General features: G+C 36.7%; 1 protein-coding gene across 1 annotated transcript; it reads left to right on the top strand.

The window, feature by feature from the left end:
* LOC140238024 (methylsterol monooxygenase 1-like) lies at positions 1–6,756 on the top strand. The gene is made up of 7 exons (XM_072317951.1): positions 1–114; positions 716–793; positions 1,560–1,708; positions 3,946–4,072; positions 5,191–5,239; positions 6,008–6,163; positions 6,556–6,756. Exons 1-7 carry the CDS (start codon positions 1–3, stop codon positions 6,708–6,710), a joined length of 828 nt encoding a protein of 275 aa, XP_072174052.1. The 3' UTR covers positions 6,711–6,756.
* Positions 6,757–12,922: the final 6,166 nt, after the last annotated feature.

The raw sequence follows: 12,922 nt of genomic DNA on the forward strand, positions 1-12,922 counted from the left end.
ATGGAGAATTTGACAGAGAGTCATTATGGAGCGTTTGAACATTCATGGAGGTACATGACAACGCATTACACCCGATTTCAGATATCGGTGTACATCTCGGCATGTTTTCACATCGTAAGTTAGAAATGTGACACCATATAATATCAGGGAGCATAATGTTCGACTCGATTGACACAGTGATAGTATGTCAGTTTTGTATATGTCACATATGTCACTTACAGCTATTCCACATGCAGTTGGTATTGCTTTGTTTTTGTCATGAATATCAGTCTACTGGAGACTAACAGTCGTCTGTGTCTTTCATTTCACGAGGCGATAAGGTTCAAGTGCATGATATATCTTACTCATCGTTAATGTTGATCTTCTTCTTCTTCTTCACTATCTTCACTACAGTATGAATAATGTCTGCTGACTATAACAGATTAATGGTAATAATACATGAGCAACTAGCTCTTCGCATCAGTAAGATAGATGTCCATGTGTTTTTCAGTACCTCCATCTATAGGTTGACACCTAATCAGAAAGAAGTCTCCCTTACACTGTGTGGTGTGTGTATCATAATGTCATTGAACTACTTAGCATAGCAATATTTGAAACTGGACACCTTTAAATGCCCCTACTTTAGTATTCTTCCCACATATATTCCAAGCCTTCACCCCTTCTGACAAGAAATTCTTCCTTACAGTCTCTCTCTCTCAATTTTGTTACTATAAAGGTATCCTTCTTCCTGCTATGTACACCAGCCTTCATCTTCCAGTTCATTCCATTCATGGACAGGTACAAAATACAACAGGTAAATTGATTTTTGCCCTCCCCGCCCCCTTCTCCTATTCTCCATCAACAAAGTGTGAAGTTGCTTTTTGTTCCAAGGTAGATTTGCAGCAAGCCATAACTCTGTGGTTCAGAGAGCCATTCAGTGTTGAAATTACTAACTTTTTTTTCTTCTGACAGTTTGGATAATGTTCATAATTTATTTTTATATAATAATTTTATAGTTGAACGATTCATGGGTATATAATGTTGGAGCACAGCAGTCAGGAGGCCAACTAATGATTGATTTAAGGATTAGAATTAGGGGACTGCTTAGTAATGGGTATGGTTAGCATTTAGTCCCATATATTTTCGTGTGAAGGGTCCAAGCCACACATATTGTTATGATAAAAGGAGCCCTGACATATTCATTTACCTTTGTAATAAAGGGGATCTACAAATGTAAAGTTCTATTACTGTATATCATAGGGGAATAAAAAGACATGGTGTAAAGAGGGAATGCATCGAATTGTAAGCAATGATCATGTTATGATAGTTCATAGCAAATTTCACGTATAAGTGATCTTCTCGCCAAGGTCTAAACCTCGGCACAATTGCATAATGATTTACTTGAGCAATATATTTTTCTTGTACACACTAGTTTCAAGGAATAATCAGTGTAATTCTCTATTATATTGCTATAGTGTACAAAGCATTGCACTGCATGTGCTCCACAATGCTGGTACCTCATGGTATTTTTTTTTAAATCTTTTGTCTTTAAATGCAATTTTTAAAATCCTTCATTTCAGGACAAGCCAACGACATACGGACAGCAGTGGCAGTGCTTCAAGTATGTTATGTACAATCAGTTTCTTGTCCAGACCCCTCTGATAGTGGGTAATTACTTCTACTGCCAGTACTTCAACGTATCTTTTGACTTTGATGACATACCTCAGTGGTGAGTATCATTCAGAGGAGAATTATACCAGAAAAATGCATGGGCAATAGATTGAGTGAATGCAGCAATATTAGCAGAACACATCAGCAAAGTTTGAGGAAAATTTGACTATTCATTAAAAAGTTATGAAATTTTAAAGTATCAATGCAACCACTGCTGGATGAGGAGACTAAATGTATAGTTCATAACTTCACAATAGTATTATGTACACTGATAAAGAAAATATAGAGAGAATTCCTCAAAATGTTATGTCTTTTTTAATGAAAAGCACGCATTTCTTTAACTTGTTGCTGGCATGATATTATGTTAAGGGTAATATTATTCATCTGCTTTCTGAAAGAAGAAAGTCAATTGCTCTTTATTATGCTAGAAAAGTGGAAATATGTTGAATTTTCTTTATATATTTCCTTATACTGTTGTCCATACATGACATACCAAAGTGTTGTAGTCTTCTCATCCAGCGATGACTGCATCAAAACTTAAAATAGCACAGCATCAGTTTTGACAAATTGTCTGATTTCCCTCAAAACTTTGTAGATGTGTTCTACTAAAATTTCTGCATTCCGTCACTTCACACACACACACACACACACACACACACACACACACATATATATATATATATATATATATATATATATATATGGGTTTCTTTCTCTTTTAACATTATTTTGATTGTCTCGTGTCTGAACAATAATTTGTCAGTTCATATCAAGAGAGAATCACCACACAGAGCATGTTAGTTTAAGTGTAGGCAGCAAAACTGCTATAAGCCGTGATTGGAAATGTAGGTAAATTCAGACATATACACTAAGAATACTGTGAAATGTTGCATTCTTCAAGAGACCACTGTGTTTTAGTCTGTATAATGTTTTTACATTTGATTGTGTTTACTTTTATTATCTGAGTGTGATTAGGATTGTTACCCTGTCATTCAGACAGGCCATGAACAGAGTAAAATCCTCATAACTGAAAGAAAAAACGCTGGAATGGGCCAGGTCGGGTGGTGGGGTGATCTACATTGCATTAATTAAAGGGTATGTGTGTGGGGGTGAGTGTATATGTGTTGAGACAAGGATGTGTGGGGTGTGTGTGGTGTGTGTGTGGGGGGGGGAGGTGTAGTTGTTGTGGAAGTTCAAGTTATGTTTGGGAAATGTAGATCTTCTCGCCCCCTGGTTTGGCTTGTTCCAGTCTCTGCAGTGCACGCACTTTTTTTTTTCAGTTGGAAGGGAGGATGAAACTGTTAATTGGTCACTCATTAGTTTGTTTGCGTGTTTGTTTGTTTTATTCTCCTTCCCCATCTCGGAATATCGCTCTCGAACAAGATCTGATTTGTATATGGTAACCTAATGTTCTGCCTTTTTTGTTCTTTTTTACAATTCCTTTACATTGTTCAGTGATTATGTTATTCTAATCAAGTTAATTGTTGTAAATAGTGTGATTCTGTATACTTTTTTTCAATAAAACATAAAAAAAGAAAGAAAAAACACAAATGTAATGTATGATGTCAATAAAGCTAACTGACTAATCAGCTATTTTTGCTGATACGTTAATGTAGCTCTACAATCCATGTGTACAGATACACCCATGCTAGAGTTTCATATAACATATTGAAGGTTTAATAATAGAAAGAATAAATTTGAAACCCGTAAGTATAGATTGTTCATTTCTGTGTGTATAAATAGACAGAGTTACGTTTTCAAAGTCATGCCCTGAATGTTAAAACTGTGCTGGTAGGCTCTCACACTCTACCTAGATTGTACCATTGCTTTCATTGTTTGCTCTTTGTAATCTTTTATCCTTGGCAGGAGCTTATCAAGTAGAATTCTGACTGCATCTGAATAAGGTGTCCAAGGGCTGTTCTTTTTCCCCGTAACATTTTTGAAAATTGACATGCAAAATGTGTCCCCTATAACTCCCTCACACCATCTGCATGCCATGCTGGACAGGGAAAACATACTCAACATTGCTACAGATTTATTTCTTAATTCATTTTGTTGTATTGTACTCAGGGCCTAAATGCGATAGGTAGGCCAATCCCCTTCTGTAATGCTCTTACACAATCATAATAGGTGGTTTCCACACTTAGTATGTAGTATCTATAGTCACTTCACAATCAAATCTCCTGATGAAACATGGCCCTTCCAAAGTATCGAAACCAATTTGATTGATCTCATTAAGCAGGCTGGATGTTGGTGCAAATTGATTGTGTACCATGTACTTTCACCTTTTCTCAGGTACACTCTCCTGGCCCAGTGCTTTGTTTCTCTGGTCATCGAAGACACCTGGCATTATTTCGTCCACAGAGGGCTCCATCACAAGAGCATCTACCAATATGTTCACAAGGTCCACCACAACTTTAAGGTAAGCTGATGATTACTGTTGATATTACACTGTATGTGGTCTCTCCCGACTTGAATTTTCTCTGATATTTCTCAGAAAGGGGTATGCAGGACTACCACATGGTAAAAGAGACAAAAACTCTACCTCTATTTCACCACACACAGCTTTTATTTCAATCTCTTCAATCTCTGTGTGGACTACTTGTATGTTGTTCCCACTATGTACTGCAGATAAAACGAATGAGATTGTGCCCTGTTACGAAGGCAACCTTATTTTCCATGCATTTTCACTTTGCAGAGACAGATAGTCTTCAGTTCAAGTTGATAACTTCTGTTACAATTCCATGCATGATTGGGGCTCATTATGAATCTTGCAAGTCACATAGTAGTACATAGGGTCATGCAAATACATAAGGTTATAAGATTACATAAAGGTTATGAAAACAGAAGTGCAGTCGGATCACCTTTGAGATGTGACTCGGCATGTTGATAAAGGTTGTTATTGTGTTAGGATTGTGCTGTTACACTCACCATGTCTGTAGATAAAACAAGGCTGCAGTGACTTTGAATGCACCACCCTAGTAAATATTAACCACAATGTTGACTCTGTGAGTTAACAGTAACTGTGATTACTTGCCCGTTAGCTGGCAGGAGTAGTCTGTATTTCAGCCACTTAGCACATGCCCCCGAGTGTTGCACGCTGTTCTACGAAAAGACATATCCACACTTAAGTATGGATGGTTAAGGACCAGAGGGGTATAAATCCATGCAGAGATTTCTTGTTATTATTTGTCTTTAAAAGATCTCAATTTCTTTGAGCAGATACATAGGCCTATACTAGCCAGTACAAAACGTCTTGACTTTTTTTGTACACAAGATCGATTTTATAACACAGAGCACCCCATTTGTAAGGCAATCTCATCGCTCCTAACTGTTTGTGCTAGCTGCCATCTATTTATTCATAATTATTATCTATGAAATAAGATGCAGTATGTAATAAAGGGAATTTAACATTACCTCCACTGACCTTGTTTGGCTGTCCTCAGCTTTATCCATTATTCACATACTTAAGTGCTTCTTAATTTGTATGTTGTTGGATCATAATGAAACACTATCTTTCTTGTGTATTTATTATCACAGGCTCCATTTGGAATGGTTGCTGAGTACACACATCCAGTAGAAACCTTGGGTAAGTTTCTGGTGAGAGAAGTACTGTATGTCACAACCGCACCGCAGCTGAGATTGTACCAGTTGTCTTCCAGCAACAAGTGTTGTCATTCTTCGTGTTTACAACAAACTATGGAGGAATATGTAAATCAGAATCAAATGTATGAGTTTTTAAATAAGACCACTAAATGTTTTCAAAACAATGTCATCTCCACAGAATTTCCCACAGTGCCATGTAAAGGAGTCAGATTTCTCTCCAAAGTGTAATGACTAATGATCTTATAATGAGATGTAGGCCAGAAGCTCTTTTTTGTTTTCTTTTTCTTTTTCCCAGTACCTGCCAATTTCCTCATATTTCAGCCATAGATACCAAATTACAGTATAACAATTATTTCTACAGGCCTTTTCGTAGTCACAGCCAAAATAAGAATGTTACTACCATTATGTACAGTTTGGCTGTAAATAGAATATTCAAATTATGTAACCATCTTTTTGAGTACATTTTTTTTTAATTCACTTGTCATGTGGTCTTCAATTTCTAACATCTACTGAGACACACACACACACACACACACACACACACACACACACACGCATTCATCCCTGTACACCCAAAGCATGTTACATCACAATACCTGAGCGTGCACATACACACATATACACAAAGAAACAAACATATTTTTGTTAACTTTTTAAGACTCGCAATTATGAGCTATCTAAGCGTCTATAAACAGTATAATATGTCTGTATGCCGGTAGGTAAACTTGTGCTGTCTTTTGTTTCTCCACAGGTCTTGGATTAGGTTTTGCATGGGGAGTGCTGCTGTTTGGGAACCACCTTTTCTTTATCTGGGCCTGGATGCTAGTCCGCTTGTTGGAGGTCACCGACGTCCACTCTGGTTACACCGTCTCCCTGAATCCACTGCATCTCTTCCCGTTCTATGGAGGTTTGGAAGGGGTCCTCTTTTTTTGTGTGTGTGTTTTTTTGCATAGCTCATGATAGAAAATCTTCATATCATAATAGTATATTCATGGAGGTGTACGAAATGTAATATGCTTCTATGCTATACACCAATGCACACGTCATGTAATATATCTACTGTGTATACCATATATTTTGCGTTAGAGTATATTGGGATACAGCAATTTTGCAAATATGAGGAAATGCAAAATAATATTTTATGTATTTCTTAAATGTTTGTTTCATTTGTGATAATAAAACAGGTATATGCATAAACCTAAATTTCACATTGTAGATCATGTGATTTTGCCTTCATGTAAATTTGCTGGGTTAAATATATTTTTTTTTCACATTTTGATGTTTTATTTTTCTCTTCAGGAGCCAAATTCCACGACTTCCATCACAAGAATTTCCATGGCAACTATGCCCCAACCTTCACATGGTGGGACAAGATGCTCGGGACGGAGATGAATTACGACGAGGACTACGACACCGAGCATGACACAGTTCAGCAGATGAAGAAGACCAAGTAATAATGAAGTCCAAAGTTTTCCACAAAGCATGGGCCACATCTCTTCTCCTTGCCATAACTAGTCTTCCTATAAATTCTTTAAAGCAGGGCCCCATATAATCAGCAGCGTTAAAAATGTTTCATCATATCTCATTCAAAGCAAAGCATGTCAGACATTAAAGGGGCATTCCAGATGATTTTCATAATTTCACATCATGTAGTCCATAAATCAACAGCTCCATGTATACATTTGTGGAATTTATTGTGGTTCTTGAGAAGAGAAACAACACCGGTACTTTGAAGAAAAAAAAAAAAAAACTTAAACAAATTACACTGAACAAGGATGATGACATAGGAGGCTCACATTTTTATTTCAGAAATGTAACAATGTGATTCCTTTACAATACCACTCGCTTGCGAGTTCACCTAAGTATATAATCTATGCATTTTTTGTTCTGCTTCCTTGAGCCTCAACTAATGCATTTTTATGGTGACCCTGCCATGTCATTATCCTTATTCATTGCAATTTGTTATAAATTTCGAAAATATTCCTATTCTTTATTCCAATTATCATAAATTCTGAAACTCTGTCCAGTATAACTAATTCATAGTTGTTCAAATGTCAAAATCTGAAAATCATCCGGAGGTCTCCTTCAAGAGGGTATTACCAACTCACTGTGGTTGTACCCCATGTCATATAGATAAAGGCGGACCTCCATTTCGATGGGTACCATGTTACCCCATCCTGACGATATGTACAGAGCTGCCAGCCAGAATATGCATACCACTGGTGGTAACTGGTATGATTATTTTTTTCTCCACCCCAGAATAAGGAATAATGATTTTGAATGAAAATTGTTTTTATGCAGAATTTTGTCTGCCAATAAAGCTTGTTAGTTTTGCATTTAGAATATCTTTCTTTTTCTAAATACCCACTAGTGTTTCTTTCTTCATCTGCAGAAGTTTGATATTTCTATGGTACCAATGGCAATCTTATAGATGCTTTTTTGTATGACCAACAGAATCCTATAGGCCTAGATGTTTTATATTACGACCGCGCATATAGATGTGTCGTTGGAACTATTTCACAGAAATCATATAGGTGTGTCTGTGCAACTGATGACGATGGTATAGGTGTTTCTGTGGGACTAATGGAAATGCTAGATGTTTCTATGGGGCTAATGGAAATCCTATAGGTGTTTCTATGGGACCAATAAAAATCCTCTCTGTGTTTTTCTGGGACCAATAGAAATCCATTAAGTGACTAGGCATGGGTTGCCAAGATGGTCACAGTCTCTGTGTTGGAAGTTCTGGCCCGCAACCATGACTAAATGAAAACAGGGTATTATATAGTTGCCAGTATTCCTTTATCCAGTATTCCCTTCACTATACTCTGCCTGTGCTATGAATTAAAGGGACTCTTCAACCCTTTAGGAGCCAGGGCACTTAGCTTAACTTGCCAAGCTTTATTTTATTTATTTTATTTTTTTTAAGCAGCGCTCAGTAATCCATCCAGACTTGACCTAGTTGTAAAGTTTGCTATCCTACTCAATTGTATTACAGTTATTATTATTACCATTGTATTACAAATTGGATTGGGGAATAAAGTAATCATTGACAATCAGTTTCCAGACATTTTTGCCAATCGGCTAAGAAAGAACTCAGGCCTGTGTTCCAATAGTATTGGTAGATCTGAGCTACATTATTCTACATCCTGTCATACTTCCTGTTATTGTGTAATTGTGAAGCTGTGAAAGAAAAAAAAAAACATGGTTTAGTGTAAAATGAGCTGATTCAAAATATTATAAATCTGTGAATGACAAGATTTACCATACTCAATAGCTGCGGTTACACTGGCAAAACTTCCCAAAGTGCAACTTTGAGAACAGATGAAAAGAAGTTAACAGTCTGAGTAAGAGGAATTTACATCAGTTAACTTCGAGAACATAAACTTCAAAAAGTTTTGCCAGTGTGGTCGCTGTTAGTATTTCATAGACAGTCGTGTTTTACTAAACCATGTAATGATTTGCTAGCATGGTGGCATTGATTCGTATGTCTCTTACACTGGTGGTCGCAACGTAATTCTCAAATCTCTCGTATGCAGGATCCCAGTTTTCTTCATGCATTTGAACAGCATCATACCGCTCTGTCAGTAAAGTTTTAAACAATGTCTTTTAATATTTTATGAGTCACAGCAATGTTGAACAGTGTCTTTATTGTGCTCAGGGATTGAGCAGTATTTCATAAGCGGGCATGTGGTCAGGAGCATGTCAGCCTATTGCAACACATTCAAATTCATGCGATTTTGTGCAGTTGGGACAACAGTCATTATGTGTGACATGTGATTGTATGCTGGTGTTGAGTGACAAATACAAGAGCGGTCTCCACATCCCATGCTCAAACTTATTACGTACATTATGTATTTTCTTTGATATGTTATGAATATATTGAAACGCTGCAGTGATTTGATCATGTTGCATTTATGAAAGACATCATAATTTACTTTTGAGAAGTATACTGTAATATATGGCATAATACAATCCTTTGAATTGATGTTGTGATGATATGACATATGAAAAGGAGATAGTTTTGTATCACTGTAATTTATGTCTGAGAAATGTGAGGAATAAACAATGTATATACACACTCATGTCCACACGGTCGAATATGAAATGTTTGTGTTATTCACTTGTTTTCTGACAAAATTTCTGTCTTTGGTCAGCATGTCCCTCTTTGTCTGTGTGAATGGTTGTATTATATTCATGCTTCATGTACCTTTCTGTATATGAAATGTACATAATATTCAGATAAAAATGGATGCAACAAGTCAGCACTTCTTACATTAACATTAAATTTCATGAAAAATCTTGATGTTTCAAAATGCAATACCCAAGAATATTATGTTTAAAGAATATAAGGGGGTTGTTTTTTGCTGGGGAAGGGAAGGGGATGGTAACTGATCTTACGTACCGGGCCTGAGTAATTCGACCCGTTTATAATTATGCGTTCATTCAAATTTGAAATGGCATTGCTTTTGGGAGTGATTCTGTGTTTGGCTGCAACCTTGTGTGGCTAAAAGTTTGTTCTGTGATCAAATTTGATTTTAAATTGTGCCATGTTTATTCTGGATAAAAAAATGGATGATATGTTGAGTGTGTTTGGATAGGTTTTCTTCAAAAGATCCTCGTGAATTCACATAGATGTGCATTCTAGTTTTGAGGAGGATATTCCATTAATCTGTGGGCCCTCCATATGAATGTCAAGTAGTCTGTTGAATGGACTGCTTTTCCATGCCGTCTTCCTATGTTTGCAGTTTCGAGCCAACGTTGACATTTCATGCACTCATTGTGTGATGACAACATTTTTATCAACAGCGCCACCCTTCCGTGGTTGCCATGTTACGATTCGAGGACGTCCATTTTGTGCAGATGCGTTCAACATGTCGTGCATGTGACAAGTCATTTTACCATCAAACGTTTTCTTTACCTGTATCCATGTCACAAAACCAACCTGTGATATCACGCATGAACTCTTGATATTATAAAATTTAGTCTGTGATATTACAAATCGAATTTTTTATATGACGAATTCCCGTTGCTTTATCACCTAAATCGAATTATTTTTCTGTCAAGAAATCGAATTTGTAATATCACAAATTCCATATACGCCTTGTATACGTGTTGTCACAAATTCGATTTCTTGTTACAAAATGGAAATCGTTATATCAGAAATTAAGCTTAAATGGTAAAAGAGCTTACCATTTATCTGGGAAAACACGCAGCTCCCCTTTCCTGGATATGATGTAGGTAAGGCCGAACTTTTCATGTCACAAATTCCCATTACTTTATCACATAGATCCATTTTTGTTTATATCAAGAGATCGAATTTGTGATATCCTATTCGTGATGCCGCAAAGTTGAATTCGTGATATCAGAAATTCGTTATTTTTTGATATCACAAATTGGAATTTGAGATATCAAAAATTCCATGTGAGTGGTAAAAAGGGCTTGCTATTCATCCGGAGGGACACGCTACTCCCCGTGGGAGTGAGATGGCACGATATTCCCTTTCGTGGATACAATGTATAAGGCCGTGTGATGCGGGATTCGGTATTGAAAGAAACGAATATATGTGAGGTAATTAAAAAGACAAACGCTGACACAAAGGAAACATCTGTCGAAGCGTTAGTAATGAATGCAATGAATGTATCTAAAATGTAAACCATCACTCTAGCCTGCCGGATTTCAAAGAAGAATTGAACCCACACACTGATCGAAAAAAAAAAAGTGCAGTCTCTGCATGACTTAAAAGGCTGAAAACAGAAGCGTGCCAGCCTTTTAAAATAACGAGATATGATAACGTCTATACAATATTCATCAAATAAAACTTTCGAAAAACATCAAAAAAGATCAAGTGGGCACACTGGCTTTATCTGTTATGGTACAAAATGACGTGATGGAAAGAGAGAGAGAGAGAGAGAGAGAGAGAAAGAGAAAAACAACAACAACAAATGTTGGACACCGGTATACAAATGGATTATCATCTGGATAGGTAAGGGAATATACGGCGGAAGGCATGAACATTTGACATTTCTATGCTTGATGAAGCTGTAGATTCAAGAGATCACTATCAATCCCTCTATAGATGAATATGTTTAATGGATAAGCTGTCGTCTACAGTCTTCAGTCGCAGAAATCGACTTTTGGCGATATTTTGTGATAGCATTATTTGCATGACATTTTTCATGTGAGAAATATGAGTGATAAATTTAGCTCATATGACATAACATAAATACAGAATAAAAAGAACCTGCCTGGTTGAACGCTTACATTTACATGGACACCCACACACAATTATATATATATATATATATATATATATATATATATATATATGTGTGTGTGTGTGTGTGTGTGTGTGTGTGTGTGTGTGTGTGTGTGTGTGTGTGTGTGTGTGACGGAAGGAAAACTTGCAGTATAGACGTTGCAGTGATGTTCAGTCTTGCCTTTATTCCCCGAGCTTTCGGCTGTTTTACCAGCCTTTTTCAAGGGCTTTTAAGGCGTGGGGATTTGCTTGTGAGTGGTGTGGTGTCAGGAGGACACTCATCCTCCTGACACCGCACCACTCCACGATATATGTCTACGGCGAAATGTGCAGAATCCAAACGTTATGACGACCACGTCCAGTTGATGCGTTGAATGATGATTCACTTTAGAATGTCCAGCTAGAAATCCAGCCCGTCACAGCTTTGTCGTTGCAATGTCCGTTGACATTAAAATATGGAGTCTATCTCCAATGTAGGCAAATTAATTCTCTGCAGACAAAATGTCTCCCAGGCCTTATCTCCACAAACACAGTTTGTATAGCAGGTCAGCAGGTAACACAGGACTGACTATAACAAGTCGCTTCAGAGCCAGAAGTGACGTAACTCTCAGAGCAGTGGTGTTAGGTACTCTGTCTACCTCAGAATTTCTCCGGCTTATATACTATCCATTCACCCCTTTCTAGTACATTCTGTAATTTTCTCCATCCTGGGGCTACACACTTGAATATTCTAGCAAGTCCAAGTTCCAGGAATCCTGGATGACTCACTGCCTAACTATGTGCATAACATCATTGCCAAAATTAACTACCAATCACATTGGGCTACAGGGACAGTGCCTCACTCAGCCAAATATGTAAGCACTTCCTAGAATATTCTGGAATGGGTGAAATCATTCTAGATTGAGTGAGCTATTTCCTGTCACATGCATGTACTGTAGCTACATTGTATACCACCTAGAAAATTCTCCGCTGATCTGGTCAGCCTGTATGTACTATAATCTATATCATATAGAATGTTCTCCATTAATCTGGTCACCCCGTGTACATACACATTAAAAAAAAACCATGCATACAGCCTTGATACATGTACATAACTACTTGTGTGTACATTTGTGACAATATACATATATTATATACATATATATATATATATATATATATTTATATTTATATATATTATATATATGTATATATATATATATGTATATATATATATATATATACATATATATATATATATATATACATACAAATATATAATGAAGAGGCGGTAGACGTAGCTTTTAATCCTCACAATTGATTTTACTTCAAGCTTTCGGGCTCTGCCCTTTATCAAGACTGAGGACAAATCGGACAAAATACAAAACATGGATATCATATACAAAAAATAATGATGATCAAGATAATAGT

This window comes from Diadema setosum, chromosome 14, assembly GCF_964275005.1.
Source record: "Diadema setosum chromosome 14, eeDiaSeto1, whole genome shotgun sequence".
NCBI lineage: Eukaryota > Metazoa > Echinodermata > Echinoidea > Diadematoida > Diadematidae > Diadema > Diadema setosum.

Excerpts from the sequence above, each read along its gene's own strand:
- LOC140238024 (XM_072317951.1), top strand. The coding sequence starts at position 1 with ATGGAGAATTTGACAGAGAGTCATTATGGAGCGTTTGAACATTCATGG. Across the intron at positions 115-715 it reads TCTCGGCATGTTTTCACATC|GTATCCTTCTTCCTGCTATG; the intron begins GTAAGTTAGAAA and ends GTTACTATAAAG. Across the intron at positions 794-1,559 it reads ACAGGTACAAAATACAACAG|GACAAGCCAACGACATACGG; the intron begins GTAAATTGATTT and ends CCTTCATTTCAG.